Raw genomic sequence first — 24,746 nt, 5'->3', positions numbered from 1 at the left:
AGTGTTATATGGGTTCATATTAGAGCTCAATCAACATCACCTCATTGTAATTCCTTTTCTCAGTATAAAAGGCCTGTCTTCTCAGCTGAACCAGTGGCAGGCTGTATTTATGAGACTGGTCTGTGAATAAAGTGTCAGTGGATTTTGTTGTATTCCTGCTGCTTTAAGAGCATTTTGGTTATGTGGGAGCATTGCCTTTCGTGAACTGCCTGCTAGGTTTAATGGTCGATGTTCAATCATTTATTTACTACCAGAAATGAGACCTCAATATTTCAGACACTCTCAGCTGACGGTAATTCTACCAAAGGGTATCACGTTTATCAGCCAGCGATTGTCCTAAGTATTTGTGGACCTGTGAAGTGTAGTGATCAAAAATGTACTTGGTATAAGGGTTAGGGTTAGAGTTAAGCCTACACATAACGGGTATCAGGTCTTGTTTCAGGAAACACAGAGGCTTCCAGAGCACATGACTAGAAATTCTGAAATCTTGTGATTAATCTCTTTCTTTGAAGGAATTTATTCACCTTGATCAATTTCATAGAGATGAATAATGATGATGAAGATGAATAGTGACAAAAGGGTATACAATGTCTTAGCATAGCAGGGGGAACCTGTGTAGTAATTCAATTCAATTTTATTCATATAGAGCTTTTAACAATGGATATTGTCACAGAACAGAAAACTGGATATGAAATTTAAAGTTAATTTTATCCCTAATGAGCGAGCTAGATGCGACAGCGCAAAGAAAAAAACTCCCTTAGGCGACAAGAGGAAGAAACCTTGAGAGGAACCAGACTGAAAGGGAACTCATCCTCACCCTCATCCAGGGGACACCAGATGCGATTGTAAATCACTCCACTTATAGAACTGCGTGCTGTAAAGTCACGCAGTGCTAAGCGTGTTAAAAGGAACTCGAGTATGAGCATCATTAGAGTTTTAATTTTAAGTTTCTTGTATCAAACTGAAGTTATCTGCTGTTCAGTGATGGAGACTTGAGTGGGTCTGAGAAAAGACCATCCACAGCTGTCTTTAGGTTGTCTGCGTGATACTATCCACACTAAACGAGTGATAGCGTAGTAGCTCTTCACTGCAGGCTGAAATATGGTGCTACTTGCAGATATCAAATGAAGAAGTCGGTGAGTGTGAGTGGCTGGACAGCTCTTTGTCGGATGTATTGATTTTTGAGGTAAGCGAGAAAACGTTGAGTATGGAAAGAAGTGTTTGGGCTTCGTGCCAACTGCAGTCACATAGAAGCTTCGTCAGAGAGCGATGGGAATTCATAGTAAGTTAACTAGAATGAAGGTGGAGCTTCAGCCATGGTCTTTCTCTCAAACATCGGTTATTAATATAGTACAAGTCCTTTTATATTTTGTTCATATGTACTGCCAAGAGCTTATGAAAGCTTCAAGTATTTCCTGCTAGCTAGTGATGTAAAATCTTTAAAACATGAATGAAATATAACAGACAGTTTTTGCAAAGTGTTGCACAGAAATGAGCAAAACATTCTCCATTTTCTCAAATCTGGTTGATCACAAGGCTGATTTATTTTTTGTTTGAGAGCATGACTCTACCAGTAGTGCTGGTGCCAAAGCAAATCACAGACACACAAAGTGCTTGTTCTAATACATTATAGTTTCTACAGTAATAAAATAACTCGAATGAAATTGTTGGGTGGAGGCTTGCTTGATTTATGTCATGTCATTTTACAAAAAAAAAAAAAAATCATATCATTGCTTTACTGAAGCTTTCTCAAAGGCGTGCAAGTTTATAACTGTTTTAGCAGAACTTATAATGCTTGGCAAATTACTGTGGTGTAAGAGGAATAAAACACCTGGGGCCATGCTGTTACAGGAAAATAATGAATAATTATAAATTCCATTTGTTAACTTTGTCCTGTAATAGCATGCGCCATGATGGTTTATTTTATACACATTAATTTTATAAAGATTTTATGTACAACCATCGAATACAAATTACAGACGAGTATTTTAGAGGTATCAGAATTACTGCCCTTTCCCAAAGTTGAGTTAATTTACAGGCGATAAATTTAATTTTCTTTTTTTAATTTTCCAAACAAACTCCTAAAGCAGCAATGGCAGGTTATTTTAAAATAGACAGCTTTGTTTAATAAAGGTTGATACATTTCTTGATATCGCTTTACAGTGCTCAGATGGTCCATCACAAGATATACATTTTTAATCAGGAAAGCTATGGGATATCATGTGCTCAGAGTGGTCTGGGTCCTGCTTAGAACAATGTTTTGGAAGTGTAGGACATCTAGTGGTTATTCTGTGTCATCACTGTTCTGACTTAATGGTGACAGTGATGTGTATGGAGAACATTCCACCTGTGATAAACATGAAGATACAGCAGTTTGGGTTGGATATGGCAGGGAAATGAGTTCTGTCATTTTTTTAACAATCCCCTCACATTCCCTCAAATCAAGCCATGATTGTTGTGTAACTCAGTAATACTAGTTGAGTGAGTTTGTTTAATTTCTCAGTGCACATGAGGGAATTTTTTGTGTTCATATCATACAGTACATGTGCACTGTGGCAAAGTTGCATTATTGTCTCAATGCAAAAATAAAATAGTTGGTCAAGATACACTACACAGCCAACAGTGTATGTCATGCTGGAGCGGGTTTGGACTAGGCCCTTTCATTCCAATGAAGGAAAATCTTAAATATACAGCACACAAAGACATTCTAGACAACTGAGTGCTTTCAGCAGCTTGGGGAAGGCTCACATATGGGTGTGCTGGTCAGGTGTGCACATACTTTTGCCCGTATATTGTAGTTAAACCTATGCAGAAAATTCCGTGCCAGAATGAAAAGCAATGAATGGAAAAAGTAGTGACTTGCAGAAAACATACTGCACTGAAAAGTAAAACCTTGCATTTGTTTTTAAAGAATTAAATGCTGACTTTGTGTCAGATGTGAACGTCGTTCCTTTTTGTATTGTATTGTATTTCACTTCATCAGTGCCTTGAAACAGAGCCAGTCACTGTTCAATCACAACCCCACTGTTTTTCCTCACTGAAGAGATCAAGTGATGTAAGAGCAACGCAGCCAAGGTTTTGCTATTCAGTGTGGCACGTTTTCAGCGTGTCACTAACGTAACCTAATAATGTCTGTGTATTGTATTTCACCAGTGGGATTTCTTTCAGCTCTGGAACATAATCTTCAAAAGCACATGATATTCGTAACTGAATATCATAAATTCTCATATAAGAGAATAACATCACTTTTAGAACACACACACAAGTTATATACTTCGTTATATTCTTAAATATTGTCTTGATGCATTCATAAATAACCTAGATTACTAGATAACCCTTCACAGCATACATGTTCTACTCTTTTTTTTTTTTGTTTGTTTGTTTGGATAGGCTACATGTCGTCTTCCCTAATTAAACAGGTACAGCTCCATGGTTGATGAGTGCCTTGACCTGTCTCTGATGCTCCAGACATGTTTAAGGCCCATGACGGCTATAGGGGATAAGCTAATCTAGTTAATAGGTAACGTGCCTGTCATCATGCCATGTCCAGCTCCAGCAGTTCTGTACTACAAGCTCTGAGCTCCGCCCTATAAACTGCAAATGGGCATGCAAGGCAAGAATCTATAAACCTTAAAAACACCTCAAAAAACCTGCATACTCATGAGTTTCTGATTCTACTGATTATTGTACAGTATAAATAAGTACATTTTCTATACATGTGTCTTCAAACTAATAAACCTCTGTTGTATAAACACCAAGAAAGTGATGATCTGGATCACTTTAATAGTCGAACTACTTCCAAACAAAACATTTCAGTTTGATACAGCACTTGCAAGAACCTTATAAGATGCAAATTTGTATTGCTAGATGTGAATGAAGGCACATCAGAGTCCAGTGTGACCCACAAAATTCCTTCTGTGACTTGAGTTGCAGAGGCAAACATAATTACAACTAATTAGTGCTCACTGGTGTCAGTAATTGCCCCTATTCATCAAAGTTGCCTAGAAACGAGCAGAGTGGAGTGCACGTAGTGACGTGAACAAATCTGTCTGATTGATGAGACTGTTCTAAGGCACAAAGGAAGAATTAGCTTCACCTCCAAAAATGAGAGATAGATTAGTGAATTACAAGCGTTTTAGTGTTTCAGTATGACACTGATGTTATATAATAACCTCAAAAAACACGTGACAATATCCAAGTGTCTTTGCAGCATGTGGTTCATTTGTCCAGGATTTCGCAAAAAAGTCCATGCCTCTTGCAGGCAAATGTATTGCATCCACATTTACAAATTAGAGTGAATTCAGTTATACTGGGAGAGTATTTATTTATTTATTTATAACACCATTTATTTTCTGGCCTGATAAGTGAGTCAAAAACTATCTGACTAGAAATAATGTCACATGAATGAAGTGATTAAGTGACAACACTGATTATTAACAGTGCAGCACTCCGGAGTTGTTTAAGCTGTTTCGTGTCAGAGATCCCCGCCTCAGAGTTTAATCTGAACAGATGAGGCTCACATGTGAAAGACCTAATTAGTCAATTTGGCAATGTAAGACCAGCAGGTTTTTTCCCCAGGTCCTAGCAAACTCATAAATTGTCTGAAATGTCACTCTACAGATTTAATGCCTCCAATAAGCAGCACAGGCGTAGGGTTTGTGGGGAAGGGGGTGAGAGATGTGAGGTATCCGTCTGTATGTTAAAATTGGGTCATATTCTCAATATAATTATTGGAAAAAATAATAGTTTTTCTTTTCTTTTTATTTATTCATGGCCTGTAGGTGTAAAACAAAAGGCACAATCCTCACTGGATGTGTGTGTAGCATTGCTGCTTTTCACTATCAAAAAGTCTTTCTGCTCTAAAACACTCATCGTATGGTTTCCTCAGAGGGACAAAGAGATTTTAAAGGTTCTAGATTTAACCTTTTTTCTAACAGTGTAGCTCCAACTCTCCCAATTACCTTTCTCCAGAATATTTCCCATCATCTTCACTAAAAATATATTATACTGTTCAAAAATCATTTGCTCTCAAATGTCTTACAACCACAAAACTATTAGTGATTGAGGTATGGAACTAATTTTCCGATACAGAGCCGATACACTGTGGACCAGGGACACATGTTTGTCTAATGGAGACGGTGAAGAGAAAACTTGGTTAAGGAGATGTAATGCTATAAGCAGAGGAAATGCATGTAGGTCTTTAATCAGATTCTGGATTCCTAGAACATCTATACCAACATCTTACACAAATCTTTCTCCTTTACACTGGCTTTCTAAATGATGCTACAATTTTCCCCATTAAAATACCATTTTCTGATTCTGAAGGAACGAAAGCTTGGAAACAAGTAAATGAAATAAAGGAAACAAATAAAAAAGAGAGATCTTTTGCTGATTGTTTTTATCTGCTATCATTCATTCTGTCTTCAAGTAGAAAGACTCATCATAATATGCATCAGTACAGTCCTCGCTGAAAGTACTGGAACAGCAAGGCCAAAAGATCAGAATTTCATCTTTCATTTCCTGATATTTACATCTAGTCTTGTTAAACAACAGTTTTAAAACATTTTGTTTGAACCCTCCAATTTCTTAAGTGAAATACTGGGACATGTGACTGACAGGTGTTTCTTGTTGCCCTGTTAGAGTGACTGTTTAAACAATTAATAGCTCTGATTGTCTGCTCTTGGGTTGAGCCCTGGGTTTCACAAACCATTTTGAAGCTGAGGAAAAAAGGGAAAATCGATCAGAGCCACTGCACAGGCATTGGGCATAATCAATACCACAATTTGGAACATTCTGAAAAAGAAAGAAACCACTGGTGTACTAACAACCAGATCAGCAAAGGAAGACAACAGCATTTGATGACAGAAACATTGTGAGAGCTGTGAAGAAAAACCCAAAAACAACAGTCGGTGATGACACCAGCAACCTCCACAGGGCAGGGGTGAAGGTGTCACAATCCACCGTTTGTAGAAGACTCTGAGCAGAAATGTAGAGACAAACCACAAGATACAAACCTCTCATCATCAGTAAGAGTCAGACAGCCAGACTGGAATTCAAAAGAAATACACCAGACCTTAACCCAACTGAGCAGCATTTCACCTCCTGAAGAGGAGACTGAAGCGAGAAACCCCCCAAAACTAACAACAACTGAAAGAAGCTGCGCTACAAGCCTGGAAAAGCATCACAACAGAAGAACGCAGCAGTTTGGTGATGTCAGTGGGTCACCGGCTTGATGCAGTTAATGCAAGCAAGAGATACGCAACCAAATATTAAGTGTTATTTACTTTAAGACTATCTGTTCCAATACTTTTGGCACCAAAGATGCCAAATTGTTTAACATGTCTAGAAATGAAAGCTGAAATTCTGATCTGTCGTCTCATGTTCATCTTCTGATCTCAAACCCCAATGTCTTCAGTGTCTATTGAAAACAAAAGAATCGCTCTTGCCGTTCCAGAGTTTATTTAACATTTAAGGAAGGAGTCTCTAGTGTCAGTTCTTTGTAAGTTTTCTGCCACTGAACTGTGCTCAGGAGAACTTTAAGCATTAACGCTTTAACTTAAAGCTGCTATAACGTAAGTGACTAGCATGACCTGACTCGACTACAACTTTAAATCTAACTATAAAGAGTTAAAATGCACAATATGTTATTCATTAAGAACTTAAAAGTTGTACAATAGTTAACAAATTGCTGTGAGGAATAAAACACTTTCGGATCATCAAATACTGGAAAATAATTGACTTCAGGGCGGTAACTCTGCTTCATCACACCACATCGTCGTTGATTATTTTCCTTTAATAGCACACCTCATTGTGTTTTATTCCTTACATACAGCATCTACTGACAAAACATGATTAAAAACATATATATATATACACACACACACAACAGGCTACATGATACTCCAGATAAATAAAGACATGTTTTAAAAGTCATCTTATTTGATTTCATCATATTCTTTAATATTCTGCAAAGTTAAAACAGGATTATAAAAATGAATATGTGACCAACAGAATTATTTTGGTTAAATCACTTCATAAAACTCCAGGAGGATTTGTTCCAGTCCACAGGTCAGAAACAAAAAAAAAAAAATTTTAAATCCAGAGATTATAAAAAATATTCCCTCATAAACTGCTTAAACAAATAAAGTGCTACGAGTAAGCCATATGAAGATCATTTTAAACATCACACATCTTACAAGGCAAGGTCTACCAACATTGTGAAATCACTCATCTCATGAACTCGAGCACTTCTGCGCTGTTTCGTTTGAACAATACAGTCACTTTGGTGCGATGTTGGTCATTAACAAATCTGCCACAACTGTGTGAGACTCTACAAAGCAGACGATTACACACAGTTAATAAACTGGTTAAGATAGGATGATCCGTCCTAAGCCTAACTGAGTAACTGACTGGCTTTATATAATTATTTTTCCATTATATGATTGCTTCACACGATGTGCAATGCATTTATGGTTATGATATTTCTATCACGCTATTTTTCACAGCTGAGAAAAGAAGATTAAATAACTAGCTAAAGTGCGATATAGATATAGATTGACAGTCTAGATCATAAATGTAATTCATAGAGTGCATTAAAAATTTAATGCAAACTTCCACTCAAGCTGCTGATCCTGTAATCGACACACGTTATAGATCCAGGAGATGATCTGAACATCGAAACAAAATCCACCGTACACAGACACGCCATGTCACAGGATGGGCAATATGATGTAGTGGCATCACTGTCGCATAAATCAGATCTCACACTACACTTTTCTAAGACTACTGCTGTTATGTTCAATACCTTAACCTATTTTAACTACAAAATCAAGTAGCTGTTTGGACACCAAAACGAACTTTTTGCTTTATTTGTGTAAAACCTAGCATAACTGGACTCTCATAATATGATTATTTATGAGAACACTCCTGCTTTTCCTGTTCTAACTGTTAAGCAAATCTCAGCGAAATGAAATATCTTGATACGCACAGCATTATTACAGCATCTTCAGGTTCTGTGATATGATGTTACCGCCATATTGCCTTCTCCTACCGTCACCTGGTTTTGTGTGTTGATTGTGATCCGAATCTCTGCCCCTTCCTACCTACAGGTACAATATTCATCTTCACATGTGCTTTATTTCACTCATATACATCCACTGAGGTTTAATTCCAGTTACAGTGGTGTCCATGTCAGCAGCTGCCTTCTAATTAACAATATCTGCGCCAGAATTATTGGCACCCTTGTTAGAGGGATAAAAAGGGGCATGAAAAAATGTCTTTGTGGTTAATTCGCTTATTTTCATACACAAACATGAGAGAAGTGTAACCTTTTAATAGAATACATTTATTTTAAGAAAATTAAATCCTTGCTGATGGGATATTGCTTAAATACAGGTATGTTCAGGATGAGGTTAAGCTAATTAACCACGAAGGCATCTTTCCCAAAGGTGCCAGTAATTCTGAAGCTGACTGTGTGTCCATTAAACAGTCTGAAGTCTTACAGAGAGAAGTACAGAAACTGACTTTGATAAGCATTACAGATCATCAGTCATTAACAAGTTCTCTCCCTAGTCCTTAAATGCTCAATAAAAAAGGGTAGATTCACTGACTGTTTAAATGCATGAGAGCTTCCAAGTCATTGGCTGAGAATAGAAATAAAGACACTAAATGATGTTGATAGGAGATCCCGGTGGAGCAGGCTGTGATCTCGTATACCTCATATTTAAAAGAAAAAAGCAAGGCAGCTCTATTAATTGTACTTATTGTAATCATTGCATAATTCAGTACTGTTTTAATTGCGGGCCTGGTGACCGCTGCTGTATCACACACATTCAAGCACCAATAATGAAGTTTAAAAAAAAATTTCCTGTAGTAATCAAGCACGCCAACTTGAACGCACAAAGGGCTCTGACTTTATTCATTTCTTCACCGTAAATCTGATAAAATGTCGGAGAATTCACAGAATAGTATTCAGCAAAGTGTAAACAACAGCAGCAAGAATAACGCTATATTAAATTTGCTCAAAGTCTCGAATCCTATTCTCTGATTTCTGGGAAAACACTGACTGCTAACTTTCAGCTGTTTTAATGTTGGGTATTTTCTGAGCAGACCTGCTAACAGCGAAGTGGAATAAAGCGTAATCACTTGTCTAAACTTTTGGTGCAGTCCCTAATAAATAGTTAACTATATACTTGACAAATGTGAGTGAAATTACGCTGATTAAATGTTATGTCACATTAATGAACATTCTCCATTTACCTTGAAAGAAAGTGAGGTTGCGTGAGATGAGAGAAAGGGGGCGGGGCTTCTAGCTAGGCAGGTCATTTTGCACCTACCAATCCTTCCAGATTCATAATTCAATTAGCTCGTCTGTTCATTTCTGTATTGGAGGAACGAAAGAAGACTGCTCTTCTGTGTATTTTTGAGTGAGAACTTGTAGCAGCGTACTCTGATAGTAAAATGCTGAGCTTCTGCGTAAAAATGCATAATAAAAAAGGCTGCCAGGTCTGCATTCAGTGCATTTTGTTTTTTGCTTCTTATTTGTTGATGTGTTTGCATTGTGTAGAAACTAGCAGATTGTTTGTTGTAAAAGGCTAGTACCTGATTTTAGTGAGTAGAGTCTCTATGTGACACGTTGCTATGAAGTGCCACACCCACCATGTAATAAACATTATTACATGTTCACAGTGGGAACTTTCCTCCCCTGGATTCCCCTGAAAATTTGCTTTATGAACGCTAAACTACAACCTGTAGTGTTATGAGCGTAATAAACATCACAGCCCGCGCTGTAGGACGATACACACGGGGAAAATATCGGAAAATACAGGAAATAAATCTGTCCCAAATGATTTCCCCTACTGTTTGCAAATCAAACTACAGGCATTTAAAAGCTGCTGATTAATTCAGCCTCTCAGCGTGGCATTCATGTACATCTTCTGACTGATGTTTTAGTTTAATGCCTTCAGATAAAATGTGAGTGTACTACACTGAAAAATGCCGGGATTCTGAGAGCACAATCTGCCACCGCTCTTTGTGTTTCAGAGCCACAGGGTTTGAGTTTGTCGTTATCTCTGGAGTCACTGGGAGTCTAACTGAGTGGCACAGGCATCGCACACCCTCACCGGATGGTCCCAGCCGCGAGAGGGCACGGGGCGGCACTGAGCCGAGCAGCCACCACACACCCCCTGACCACACGCGCGGCAGTGGTGCTTGGGCACGCGTGAGCTGAACGCCTTGGTACACTGGTGACACTGAGTGATCTCGTGGTCTGGAACCCAGTATTCAGGTCGCGCCACTCCCTTTACGAAACCTGCAGCAACGACGAGACAACACAAGGACAGAAGATTGCTTTGACTTACATACAGTTCTGGGTTAAAAAAAAAAACAGGTCAAGCCCAAAATGGCAAAATATTAATCTTTTAATGATCTTAACAACAAATGATTGGTGAGGAAATGAGCAGGAATGAAACAGAGAGATAAAGGAGCTCAGTATGGGAGCTTTTCCCTTTGATTTCTGTAAATGTTTAAGTCTTGTGGCTCTTGATGAGCTGCATCAGGTGCAGCAGAAAACCAAATAATCACTAATCTTTTAAGAAAAAAAACATTGCAGAAGATATTATTGGAAAAGTTTGTACACCCAGACGTGTGTTAGTCTGAATTTTCCATCAAACATTTTAATCATTATCATGATTTTGCGTACAAGAAGACTATAGAAGTGAATTTCCCTGTTTCTAGCTTTTCCCCAAATCGCATCGCTGTCACATCTATATCACGTCAGGAGCATGAAGGCCCCTTGTTTCTGGGTTGTTTAACATATTCATAATTATTTATGACCCAGATACATGATTTTAATACATTTTAATTAGGATATTAAATTTTTAAATATCGTTGGGAATTTGCTTTTACTTTTCTGGCATGTGTTTGTCATAAATTTAATTGAACTTCTGCAAAGATTACATTTAGTTTGCTACAAGGCGCCTGTGAAATAATCCTACTGTCACTGCATAAAGACCATACTGCAGTCCTTTTATATAATTTTATGGACAGTAAGTTATTGTTTCAAATGAACATCAATATAACAATAAGCAGTGATAAAAAAAAAAAGCAGGCAGATTCACGGTCTTGAGATAAGAAGTTTATATTCGCACGCTGCCTGCTAGCACGTTTACAAACCAGAAGAAACTGTGGAGAACTTTTTGAAAAGAAAATACAGAAAGATGGCGTGCAGTATTGCAGTAGTGGGGGTATATTTAAAGGTTTTAGTATTATAAATCTCCAAATTTCAGTACATGATTTTCATGTTTTGGTATTAGTAAGTCTCAATAAGCTTGACATTCATCAGGTATTTAAGTAAAAACATGATCAAGGCCATGTTCTGCGTTTAGCACACTCACAGAGAGGGTAGTCGACCGCAGTGGAGACCATGTCCAGCGTAGACTGCGCCATCTCCGTCACCCTGCGGGCCACAAGCGCCTTGGGCTCCGTCTGCGCCACTGCAGGGAACACAAGCAGTAATCAGTTCAGCTGGGTGTTGAAAATAGGGACATACACAAAAGCATGTAGAGTAAAATTTGAAAAGTAAAAAACTTCAGGTTATTAAAACCTACCGCAGTGCCCCATCCACTATTTGGGATCGTGCTACACTGGCTAGACTTAATGCTACTAGACATCCCTCTAACATCAGAGTACGAGGCTTGTACTCTTACCCTTGATGGTTTGTGGAGCTCCTCCTTGCTGGTGGCAGGCGTCACACACTCGCACCGGGTTCCTGCCCCAGCCTCTCTCAGGCACAGGCATGCTGCGGGTGGAGCAGGCCTGACAGAAACCCTCACCGCAAGCACGGCAGTGGTGCTTCCTCTCCGCCTCCTCGAACACTCGCTTACAGCCATGGCATTCCTTCAGAGCGGGAATGTTAAGACTGAGGATAAGCGTGATCTAACGGCCACAAACACTCTCTCAGAGCTAATTTTTCACATACAGATCAGTAAGGTTTAGGTGTGCAAGTGTAAAAACTACAGAAATCCATTACAGAAATAAAGTGAACACAGTAAAAGTTACACATTAGTCAGAAATATCAATGCTGTTGTGATAAGTGCATTATCAGTCGAACTTTCACTACACACAAGGTCGGGTCACTTCTCCTGAGTTACGCTGGGATCAAATGAATATTTAACTTACTGTAATTTCAGCATTAGGTCTCCAATACGGCGGGGCCACCTGATCTGTGATCCAGGCTGTGACTGCTTTGGTGGGACCGGAGCTGTACTCCGACACAGACTGGAGGACGTAGTTAACCCCATCGAGCACTCGCTGAGCCGCGTTCTGATGGTCTGCCTGGAAAGCTTCCGACTGGAGAGAGAGTTCAGACACAACGCGAGCGTGTTTTTTATATGTTCTGAATATGAGTATAACCGTACAATTAATTTCAGTACAACAGAAAAGTGTTCGCTCTATCGTCAGGAGACCCCAAGCTCGAATCGTGGCGAGGTCACAGCCATCCGCGCTGGGGTTTTCCCAGGCAACTACACAAATATGAATAATACGAGGAAGCTAAAAGACTAACCCCCTGCCAGACGTGCTTGACTTCAGTGCGCACCACGGTGCTCTCGGGGTCCTGATTCCCCATCCAGTACTGCCTGCTCCGGTAGATGATGCCACAGTACGGACACTCCAGCACATACCTGCAGAAAGAGGGTTTAAGTACCTACTATACATCTGGTCAAGGTGACGGAGGTGAACTTTCAAAGACATTTTGGGGATTTAAAAAAAATATTTAGTGAAAGTGTGAAAGAGTGCCATTGTAAAAACTATTTTACGAACATACAGTCCTGTGCAAAAGTCTTAGGCACCTTATTTTTTAGTACAGACTTTGTTATAGATGTTTATTTTCTGACTTCTACATTATTGATTCAGTACAAAAACATTTTAGATTCCAAACATTAGTTTTCCGGCACAAAATGAAATGTTCCAGAAAAATGTTTGTATGTCAGTAAAGAAAGCAGCAGATTCCATAAGAGACACTTTTCAGATAAAAACATAATGAAGGCTGCTGGGTTTCGCTGCAGAAATAAGAAGCGAGTCGACAGTCAAAGTCTCCAGAAGAACTGTGGCTGCTTCTGCAAGATGCTCAGTAACACTTCCAGCTCATTTCCTTATAAAACTGCACACACTGCACCTCAGATACTGCTTTATTTATTTAAAGCGAAGGATCGTCACACCAAATATTGACTCTGTTTCAGTTGTTACTGTTTACTGCTGTTTATAATATTTTTTATGTAGAAACATTTAATTTCATTATTTTTGAATTTTTGCTCTACAGCATTTCTTTGCGTGTGTCTAAGACTTCTGCACAGTACTGTACACTGATAATATTCTCGATGTACTTTGACAGAAAGGGAGGGCATCGTGCAAGCGTGTAAATCAAGATGAGATTACTTATGTGAGATGAGGAGAAGGGGGCGGGGCTTACAGGATGTCTGTTAATATTGGAGAGTTCAAAACACCGGTGTAACTGTCAATCATTGCAGATTCATATGATGATTGGCTCAGAAAAGAAAAAAAAGAAGACTGCTTTTTTTGCGTATTTTTGAGTGCTAATTCATACCAGCGTACACTGATGCTGCACTTGAGGAAATGAGGCAATAAGGAACGCACAAATGTGTTCATTTTCCACAAAAATTGTCTTAAGATATAAGAGGACAGGAAATGAAGGACAGAAATGCCAACTGATTGAATCTAAGAGTGAAGAAGGGAATCTGTCTCCGATTAAACTAATCATCTGCTGGATATTTCAGAACCATCTCACTTACCCGGACCAGGCATACTTTGCCAGACCAAACCATGGGTTATCAGTGGAGGCTGAGGTTTTTGGCACGACAATCACTTCCCTTCCTCCCTCATAGCATTTCTGGAGACAGTAAAGCACACCTTTTGTCAGGGCTTACGTCAGTTTGCTTTTGGACAGCAACGAATCAAGCAGGAAGTATGATGTTAAATCACCTTGCATATGAGAACCTTGTTGTTGTACTGATGAGCGTATTGGCATAATCCATCTGCCATATGTGGCACTCTGTCTTTCTGGTGATTCATGCCGTTCTTGCAACGAATGCTAAAAGCACAACAACAAAAAAGGCACTAAGTACCATCTTAATCAACCTAATGACTTACTGTAATATTCTGAGGAGTGCTTTTATTTCAGAACGCCATCATAACCAAATCAGCAGCAGTTGTGTGTGTGTTTTTAAGATATTTTGACCCATCTTACCCTCACTTCTGCTCACTTACAGCGTGTGCTTCTGACCTCTAAAACACTGACTCATCTCATTAAAGTCCAAGTGCTGATTAAAAATAGTTCAAGATGTAAGCTTGTGAAACTGATTTTAGCCAACACACACACACACACACACACACAACTCCTTCACGCTTTAAATCCAACGCATATCCACGGACGCACAGAATAAATACATGGTGCGCTTACCTGCAGCTGAGGCAGACAGAAGGGCAGGTGAAGTACTCGTCAGGAAAGAAGGAGTACATGCTGATTTTGTCATCTGAGATTTCTCCACAGAACCGATCACTCAAGGCCTGAGGGTGAAAAAAATAAACAAAAAAGGGTACAGAAATACATTTTACTTGTGATCTGTTTCGATGTCCCTGTCTCTACCACAGGACCATCAGGATGGTCCATGGATGTTGGTCCATGAGCACTGCACTGACTCTGTTGGGTTTTTAGGTCGGGCTTATTGTTATACATGACACACGATTCCACGTACAGCCGCTCACATACTCGCCTGCATCATATCAATCGTACATCAGATGATATTTAAAAGTGATATCCGCAAGACAGCACGTCACGTAAGTCACGACAACTGTCCTGGGTCACGGATTTGACGCTGTGACGTCTCACACACACACAGACGAACACGGGATGGACAAACCAAATCGTTACGAGCCGAGGTGTTTTCCGACATCGCACATAAAAGATGCTACTCGAGTCTGGCGAGCATGTGACGGCTTTCCACTGAACTTTTAATGTTGATCTTTCTCTGGTTGTTGAAGAAGAGAAGAAAAAAAAACACTACTGGTGATCACTAGCCTACTTGTCTTCTGGATAACCATGAATGTACGACTAATACCCCGGACATGTGATATTCTTATCCCAGGTGCCCGGGACACTGATCTGTCCAGCTCTAATGTAAAACTGACACTTCAGTAAGTTTTAAATCTACATAAGAAGATACATTTAGATACTGTTTAAATACACTTAAATACTGTTTAGAATAGTACATCAGTATGGGATTTGACACACAGCTCTCTGTGCAGTCTGTTGCTCCTATTTGTGTTAGTATGGCTCCATGTTACACTGACTGGACGCATCCAAATGTCCATCATGAGGTTGTGTGGAATGAACGCAGGACGCGCTCGGCAGCCGTTTCGCGTACGCGCTGTACAAAGCAAGTAGAACTCCGGCGTTAAACACTACGTACACTTTATTAGTGCCTATTTTATTAGACACAGCTATCTTGTTGGTGCCATGCAGTCATGTCTGGGTTACCATTTGGCACATTTGTTTTGAGCTAGATCTTCACAGACGTAGTGTTAAGAGTAAAATTAACACGTTCTTAAACATGTTCCCTAGCAATAGTAGTCATCCCACTCTTTTTGGTAGAACACATGAACCTTTAATTAATTAACATATTTTCTATTCATCCCCAATGCAATGATGATCAAAGACGCTGCAATTCTCGCGGTGAGATGGAGGTCGTGCTACCTGCAGGGCGCTGAAGACGATGTCCGGCTGGCGCGGGGCTCGTGACGCCGTGCTCTTCACCTGCTTTGTGATGGTCTCCTTTAACTGAGAGAAGTCTGTTGGAGGTGTGACGGTCTGCGTGCCCACATACTGCACGGAGCTGAAGGCTTCAGTGCTCAGGCCCAGGTCATGGAAACGCTTCTGAAGCACGATATCTGCCGGGACTGTGGTGTCTGTAGAAAAGCACAAATACTCTACAGTCTCTGCAGTTTACTGTTTAAATCAATTAATTTATATATTAAAAAAAAACACTCTTCAAACATAAGGCTGATTTTTGCAAGTCAACTACAGGCACATTTTTATTGAGTTTATTGAGCAAGATAATAACCTGCCTTTCTAAAAACTGGCACATTGTTGAAGCTGCTGTTAACTTTTCATAATTAACTAAAAGTGATGGATTCCATGGTACCGAAAAAAAAAAAAAAAATTATTTTTTTCCCTTGAGAGATTTTTGATTTCCTTTTTTCTGCCATTTGCTTCTGGATGTTTGGTTTTGGGTGCGAATGTATTTGGGTAGAGCCAAGTGCCAATCAGAAATAACCCTTTGCTTACATCATAAGTACTTTTTTCCTCTCAATACACATCTTTGTGTCTGAGCATCATGAAGCAAAACTGAGCAAAAATACAGATTGACAGAACATTGGCCTTTGTTACCTCTGTGTGCTACAGATACACACTTAACGTCCCAGTTAAACAGATCTAGAGAAAATAAAGTCACCAGCCAGACTAATATTTTAGCTGTGATGTGAAGAGAAAACATCACAGCTAATAGCTGATATATTCACATGTGCTTCATCAGAAAAATTTAGCAGAAGATGATAAAATCTAAGGCTACACAGTCGTCTCGTCATCTTCTCAGGAATTCATACACTTACTCATTTCCCTTTGTCTGTATTAATGCACGTAACTAGCTCGACCAACATTATTACACTGCATTATGTTCCAGGTTTTAGAGAAGTTAAATAAACCATAGGAGTGGGCATCACACTGGAGCTTTCACCTGCACCTGTGCTGCTAAAGGATTAATGATTTGTTGCCTTTTCCATCTCCTGCTGTATTTTGTGTGTGAGAGTTTGTGTGCTGATTGCTCACCTTGACCCAGCAGCTGAGTGCGCGAGGTCTCCTGGAACACCACCACCGCCGGGCCGAGGTTAGAGAGCGGTACGTCGAGCCCGCACCGGCTGGACAGAGCACGCAGCTGAGGCGTGAAGTACTTCAGATACGCGGCTGAAGCACTTCCTAAGAAATGGAACATGTCGTTGTGAAGGCGCTCGGCTCGCGTGCGGTACACGACTGCATCGGACACGGCCAGCACTTTTAACAGCAGGCGCATTCTCTGGTTCTGGTGCGTGGCTGCGCCGAGCAGGCCCTCTGTGTCCAGCACGATGAGGCCCAGACGAGGCTCGTACGCGGCCCACACTCCGACAGTGCATGAAGCGGGAGAGGGAGACGTGGCGAACACTTCTTCTCCATCAAACAGCACGTGGTTGAGTGTGTGTGATTTGCCGTCGCCGGTGTTGCCGAAGATGGAGAGCACCTTGACTCCTTCTGCAGCGCTGCAGCCCAGTTTCCTGAAGAAGTGGCTTTCATCCTCCACCTGCCAAAGTCACAGAGATAGAATGATGGCACCTAGAAGGTTCTAGTACTTATCATAAGTTATTAAAGGGGCAGTAAGCAACTTTCTTTGCGTTAAAAGAACAGCTAACATGACGGTGTTCTTAAAGCTTTATTCTGAGTACAACTGCTGTGTTTCAATAACTATTTGTAGGCACACTTTAGTTACAACAGTATTTATCTCTGTAATTCTTGCATAACTTTTTTTAATTAAAAAAAGAAGCTGACCAGCTCAGTTCTGTTACAGGTTAATGTACTTGAATTTTTGTTGCTTTAATCAACCAAAGTAGTAAAAAGAAAATCTTTGAAGAAAGAAAAAAAAACCCCACAAACGTGATAAACCGCTCTTCTGTGCTGACGATGGTCTAACTTTCACACGGATTAAATCTTTCACTTCTGCCTAATGTACGCCTTTAACAGTCACTGTTTATTCTCAATTCAATCCAGTTTTATTTATAAAGCACTTTTAACAATAGAGATCGTCACAAAAATCCAGATGTAGATTTAGATCCCTCCTGAACAAGCCAGAGGCGACTGTGGCAAAGGAAAACTCCCCGAGACCACATCAGCAATCTTCTGGGTGATTCTAAATCATTACTCTTCTATAATTTTACACTATAAAGTCAAACAATACTAATAATAATGCTTCATGATGATTTTAAAGCTATGATTTAATATTACAGATATCATTTAGCACACACTGGAGGAGGTCTGGAAGAGTTTAGGGTTTTCTTCTTCTGTGTTTTTGACGTAAACATGGTGGCCACTGCGGTAGACAGACCTGCGCTAGCGGACAATATAGCTCATTCAGAGCCTATAAAAGCAACTTGTTCCTCCATCTAATGCGAGTATGTATTTGAAGAAATGTAAAGATGAGAAATAAAACACCTTTTATACCAACAAATCAATAAGTGGCTCTTTAAAGGAAACGCAGTGTACAGCATTTGCATGTGCTGCATGTAAAGCACTTCTGGAAGACTACATTAGGCTAATTATCACTGAGCTGAGTCATAATCCCATAATAACAAACAGGTGTGTTCACATTACTTGTGGGACTTTCCACTGCACACAACAACTTAAAGGAGAAGTTCACTCTGAACTACGTAAATCTTAAGCTTTAGAATTGACCTGATCTGCAGCTGCGTCCATGATTTATTTTATAATGAAATTCCTCACGATGCTGCTGATAGCGTTGCAGCGGGATTCAACCCTCGCTTCATTTCTACCTGATGCAGCGGCGCTTTAGTCCTTTAATCTATCCAGCTCTTTCAGCTCTTCATCTGTGCACTCTGCTCAATCAGATCAGCTTCCAAAGCTTCAACTTTTCACGCTAATACCACCGTCAACACCGTCACACTCGTCATCGACTCCAGCAATTTCTGTCTCCACTGCTTAGTGATGGACGTCTTATTAACATGAATCTGAACGTCAGTGTCACATGGTGAAGTTATCTACTTAAGCTGATTAGGATGTTAAGTATTCTTTAGGTCATGCACAGTCTAGTTAATTATTGTCTAACATTAAACTGGCCAGATAGCAGCACTGAAAAGAAGAAGGCAAAATGTCATTAGCTGCAAATATCTTGTTTGCGATTACAGACTGAAGCAGGACAGTCCGAAGTCTCGTCATCAGTGTAATATGATCTCAATACGAAAGCAGGCTATAAAACACAGTTTCAATTCAGTTATAGCGCAGAAGTGCTCAGACATGATGCTGAGAAATCCAATGCAGCTTGGTATAGGTTATATAAGGTATAACACTCCTGGGGCATACTGTTAGAAGAACTAAATCACTGACAGGATGGTGTGATGTGCAGCACGAGGCCAAGCGGAGAAGCCCAAAGTCAACTATTTTCCAACAATACAGCTGTTTTATTCTTAAAACCACAGCAATTCACCAGCTATTACAATTCTGACCTGATTAATCAACGACCAGGAGTGCTTTTAACCATTTATAGCTACATTAACACTCTGGAACATCTAAGAGACGAAGTCGGTTCCTGTCATCACGTCACAGCTCAATCGCATCTCTTCTTTTATTTCTCTTAAAATTTAAACAAAACCAGAAAAAGAAGCAGCTTGTCATCTTATCAAGAAAGTACAAAGTGCAAAAAGCTCTGTTCTGAAGACTTTCCCAAAAATTCTGAATCTTTACTTTCTGGAGAAATGATGACTGCATACTGAAGTCTGTTGTGTGTTTTTCTGTTGTGTTATTTCTTTGTTTATAGAAGTTGGTGAAGATCACACAACGCTCTGATCAATAAAAACACAGACTTAAAGGAGGGTGTACTTTCTTTCCCTCACGATCACAAAACAGTAACGATAACAATGTTAGAACAAGCACATTAACACAAACCTGACATCTGTGACGGTCAGTAAGAAACTTTTTTCTTGGCATCATGTGACAAACTGTGTTTTTTTTTTTTTTTTTTAAAAATGTATTTATTTTTTGTCTTATTAATGTTAAAAGACAGGCTGGTGAGGGAACTGCTGCTTATCGCTGCTGTAACGTAAGTGACATCAGGAAGTAACTTGTCTCACAGACGTTCTGCAACGTTAAATGCATATTAAAGGAATAAACAATTACAAAGCATTCATTAATAACTAATAACAGCAAGCTGCAGTGTTACGAGAGGAATAAAACAGTTCAGGATGTGCATTTACAGGAAAATAATCAACTTCAGGGTTGCAACAGTGACTCCGCTTCATCACATCAGTCTGTCTGTGATGATTTTCCTACAACAGCAGGCCCTCAGGTGTTTGCTTCCTTACACACACACACACACACACACACACTATGAAGTGTACATGTATTGCTCATATGCACATAATTTATAAAATACAGACAAGTAGAGAATATTTCCCAGATTTCAGCTGATCTACAGAATCATCCACTGCAGCACTGCTCCAGACTCTTCTGCTGTCAGCTTCTAGAGAACTTCCTGCTTAGTTTTATGGCTTATTATGTAATATTACAGACATCAGTAACACACTTTTGGTGTCTGTAGTTATAAAATATTCTCGAGTTTGCAGCTTTAATCAACACAACACCTTGTTACAGAGATCAGACTGCGCTACACAAGCTGTCAAACATCACACACACCTAAAATCAGTGATCAGTTATCACACCAGGTCTGGAAATATCCTTCTAAACTGTAATGATAAAACTCATTACTAGCTTGAGGCTAACACATTTCCCTGCACGTGACATTGTTTACCTGCAAGCTTTCATTTTCATCGATGAGCAGAAAACTCCGTCTGCTTTCCTTCTCTTCTTCCTTCGATTGAGCAAGAGACACTTCTTCCATCTCCTTCAGTAACATCTCCGACATTTTTACAGAATTTCAACCATTACACACTAAACTGCAGCCAGTTTGTTGTTAATGTGCGCTGTAAACAATTCACAACACTTCCGCCTCCAAGCCCTCGCTGTGACGTCGTCTGCTTCTTCTTCGTCTGCTTCTTCTTCTTCTGCTTTAGTTGTACAGCAGTTACCAAACAACAGTCTGGTGCATTACCGCCACCTCCTGGTGTGGAGTGTAATTTAATTTTTTTTTTCCCCATATAATTTCATGAATTATTGTTCATAATAATTCATGGATGTAGTTTCATTCGTTCATTTATTTATTTATCATTATTAAACCCTGTATCCTGGTCAGGATCGCAGTAACCCGAGATGATTTAGACACCGATTTAGAGACACAATCATTCAGTAGCCTCTGATATGTTCGATATCTGACCAACTTTGTGCAAAACTGTTCATTCGTGAATGATAATGAATGCTGATGATGTAGAGAAGCAAAGACGATCTTAAATATCAGAGTTATGGGCAAATCACCCTGCTAGCCTATTCACACCTCAGTTTAAAAATATGAACTATCAGAAAAACTACTTCAGATGTTTGACCTTGCTGTGACCTTGACCCTGTTTGGATCAATTCCACAATCTAATCAGTTCATCTGCTAGTTTTCCACATAAATCCTACAAACATCCAAACACTAGGGCTTGAGATATTGCGCTAACAAGCATCTCAGACGGATGGATGGATAACTCAGATTATTTTAGATAACTTACTTTAAGAGTGTTTTCACAGATGGCTCTCTTTAAAAGAACAGAACCAAAAGCAGGCTGAGAGAACGAGACCTCAGGCCTCTTTGCACTCACACTGTCCAAAGCATCCTCTTCATCTTCATCTCTTATGTGACGTTGCTCCACTTCCCCTTCACCCATGTTCCTTTTGAGACCAATAAAAGCTTAGATTTGTGGGAAACTGCCTGATCTAACTATCTGTCACAGTCGGTCTCATGCTTTCATGCACGTTTGTCTCATTTTCTTTGGCTTGTTCAGGTTTTGTATAGAGGTTCATTTTTTAGCAGACTCTTTAAAATCTTTGTTTGTTTATGAGTCCTCCAACCTGCGCCGTGTCTTACATTCCAGAGCTGAGCTCAGGTGTAACATCACATGAGCAATGTAGGGAAAACATGGTCACTAACTAGGTTGCTTAGCATCAACAAATGAAAAGATAAAGCGGAGAACCTGGAGGAAACCCACGTGGACATGGAGAACCCTGGACCTGTGAGGCGGCGGCGCTACCTGCTGCACCACCCACGTCCTAATGTCAATCATGATATCCTCATTTCCTTTTTCTGGATCTTTGCCACTACTTCTCAGTGAGCCATCTTCCTGTTCATTACTCCTCCTCCCTCTGTCATTCCCCTTCATCTCCATCATCTTAATTTCTGTTTGAGAGAGGCTCACCTCCACATCAATCATCTCTTTCATTGCAGGATTTTTGGCTGATTTGTCTGCCATCTCACTGCCCTTTCTTCCTCTCCGTGCTGCTACACAGAGAAGGTGAAACCTCCGTCCCATCATCTGTATTCAAAATAACAGCTGAAGCATAATCAATTAAAATATCTTTCCCACTCTCTGAATCTCAGTGCTTCAGACTTGCCAGTGATGAACATAAACGAGTGATGAACATAAACGAGTGACGAACGTAAAGCTGTCGTTGGTTCTGGAGAGCTGTAAGATTTACCACCATTCAGCAATGCGCTGTAATGTTTCAGTGGCTGGAATAACTCAACTCTTTCTCTTTCACATGACTGAGAGCATGAAATCGCACGTCCTGCTGTCTCTGGGTGTTCACTATACACACAGCTACCAGATGCTAATCAGGTTTTATATCAATATTTCATCTTTCTGCATACATTGTCGCTAGGATATGATTTAAAAAGATTTAAAGCATGAACTACTCTGAAACATTACCACAACAACAACAACAACTGTGTTTCTTTATTCTTTATTCTTTCACTGTGTTGTTTCTCTTAAGGGTTAATCTGGGAGTCAGCAGGTGCCACACTGATTTAACTGAGAATTAGTTTTTGCGTATCGAACGTTATAGTTTATGCATCAGAGCACGAAAGGTAGTGCGACCAAGCAAAAGAGTTAAACATGCTTACTTATGTGCAACTCCACCTGAAAGCATGTTTGTTAAAATTAGTTTTTGGCTTTTTTCCGCACTTTTAATATATTTAAGTGACTCACTGGCTCCATCTGCTGGACATCTCACTGGCTCCATCAGCTTTCAGCTTTTCTGAGCATCATGTTCAAAAACTCCTGGGGAAAAAGTGATGTATTAATGTGTTAGACATACGGAGCATATTTCAGAGGCATTCAGTGAAACCATGTAGCACAGGTACAACTGACCAACCTGGATTTCACTTTGCGTCTCCTGTACAAACTTCCTGTTCTCAACCCTGGTCCTGGAGCTGGCCTTCCCCGTGTCCTGTTCATGTTTTAGTGTTTACCCTGCTCTACCTGTGATTACTTGAATCAGGTGTGTTAGAGCATAGAAAATCACTAAAATATGCAGGACAGGTGTACATATGGCCAGGTGTTACTCTAGCACAGGTGTTACTCCAGGACAGGTGGTGTACAAGTACAGGTGGTACTCCAGGACAGGGGTATGCTGGACAGGTGTTACACAAGGACAGGTGATGCTCTAGGACAACTGGTACTCCAGGACAGGTGTTACTCTGGACATGTGGTACTCCAGGACAGGTGTTACTCTGGACAGATGGTACACAAGGACAGGTGTTACTCCAGGACAGGTGTTACTCCAGGACAGGGGTATGCTGGACAGGTGGAACACAAGGACAGGTGATGCTCTAGGACATGTGGTACTACAGGGCAGGTGGTACTCCAGGACAGGTGTTACTCTGGACAGGTGTTACTCCAGGACATGTGGTACTACAGGGCAGGTGGTACTCTGGACAGGTGGTACTCCAGGACAGGTGGTACTCCAGGACAGGTGGTACTCTGGACAGGTGGTACTACAGGACAGGTGGTACTCTGGACAGGTGTTGGGATGATGTGGCCTGAAGTCTATTCACAGCACTAGAGTAAATTAATAAGCAACACTAAACAGTGTACATCCAAAAGCTTGGACTCCACTGGAGCAAATAAAGTCAGTGTTTAACACGTGATCCTGAACCACACTGAGGCCAGCAGAGTAATGTACTCCTGATCAGCAAAAACACAACCGTACATTTGGTGTGTTAATTATAACTCGCGTTGGCCATCAGTCTGGAAGATAAACCCTGTACTGGCATCTGATGCTACTCCAGATGTCTGCTGCAGGTGGTGCCATAGAATCCAGAGAGTTAAAGCAGAATCACTGCGCTGCGTAGACATAAAGAGACAAAAGCACAAACTGTGCACGCACACACACACACACACACACACACACACACTCATGTACACACACACACTCATGTACACACACACACACACTCATGTACACACACACACTCACACACACACACTCATGTACACACACACACTCACACACACACACTCATGTACACACACACACACACACACACATACACACACGTGTCATGCCTACTTTAGGCCTTTATAATACAAACAATCCATAAGAAGAAACACAGACACACACACACACACACACACACACACATGTGATGGCTACTTTTGGCCTTTATAATACAAATATAACAATCCATAAGAAGAAACACACACACATGCACACACACACGTTCATGCACAGACCCATAATGCAACATATTACAGTAACTACAAATATGGCAGAAAATATAACCATACACACACACACACACACACACACACACACACAGAGGCCAGTGCAATCCAACCTTGACTGTACAGTGAGTGTGTGGCTCCGAGGCGGGACTGTTTCACTGCGCGCACTAATACATGCCGGTTGTTGTAGTAAAGGCTCGTGCCACGCTTTAAGAGAGTCTGCTTTCGAAACTCCATTTCCCATGAGCCTCTGTGTGGCG

At 40.3% G+C, this 24,746-nt stretch overlaps 1 protein-coding gene across 3 annotated transcripts; it reads right to left on the bottom strand.

Annotated features, from left to right (window-relative positions):
* Positions 1-6,798: 6,798 nt before the first annotated feature.
* si:ch211-11n16.2 (zinc finger FYVE domain-containing protein 1) lies at positions 6,799-24,630 on the bottom strand. Of its 3 annotated transcripts, XM_034310646.2 has the most exons (13): positions 24,600-24,630; positions 23,135-24,105; positions 22,969-23,040; positions 16,901-17,405; positions 15,770-15,981; positions 14,477-14,583; positions 13,999-14,107; positions 13,809-13,906; positions 12,563-12,680; positions 12,178-12,348; positions 11,706-11,895; positions 11,394-11,492; positions 6,799-10,309 (listed from the first exon to the last, which is right to left on the bottom strand). In XM_034310646.2, exons 3-13 carry the CDS (start codon positions 22,975-22,977, stop codon positions 10,077-10,079), a joined length of 1,851 nt encoding a protein of 616 aa, XP_034166537.2. In that variant the 5' UTR covers positions 22,978-23,040; positions 23,135-24,105; positions 24,600-24,630; the 3' UTR covers positions 6,799-10,076. The 3 variants fall into 3 exon arrangements, with proteins under 3 accessions (XP_034166537.2, XP_034166536.2, XP_026799319.3); XM_034310645.2 differs by lacking the exon at positions 24,600-24,630 and having other exon boundaries at positions 23,135-24,162; XM_026943518.3 differs by lacking the exons at positions 22,969-23,040; positions 23,135-24,105; positions 24,600-24,630 and adding an exon at positions 20,640-20,894 and having other exon boundaries at positions 6,801-10,309.
* Between the last annotated feature and the right edge of the window lie 116 nt (positions 24,631-24,746).

Source organism: Pangasianodon hypophthalmus, chromosome 14 (assembly GCF_027358585.1).
Source record: "Pangasianodon hypophthalmus isolate fPanHyp1 chromosome 14, fPanHyp1.pri, whole genome shotgun sequence".
NCBI lineage: Eukaryota > Metazoa > Chordata > Actinopteri > Siluriformes > Pangasiidae > Pangasianodon > Pangasianodon hypophthalmus.
The sequence above is the reverse complement of the archived record's forward strand: the minus strand, read 5'-3'. Positions and strand labels throughout refer to the sequence as shown.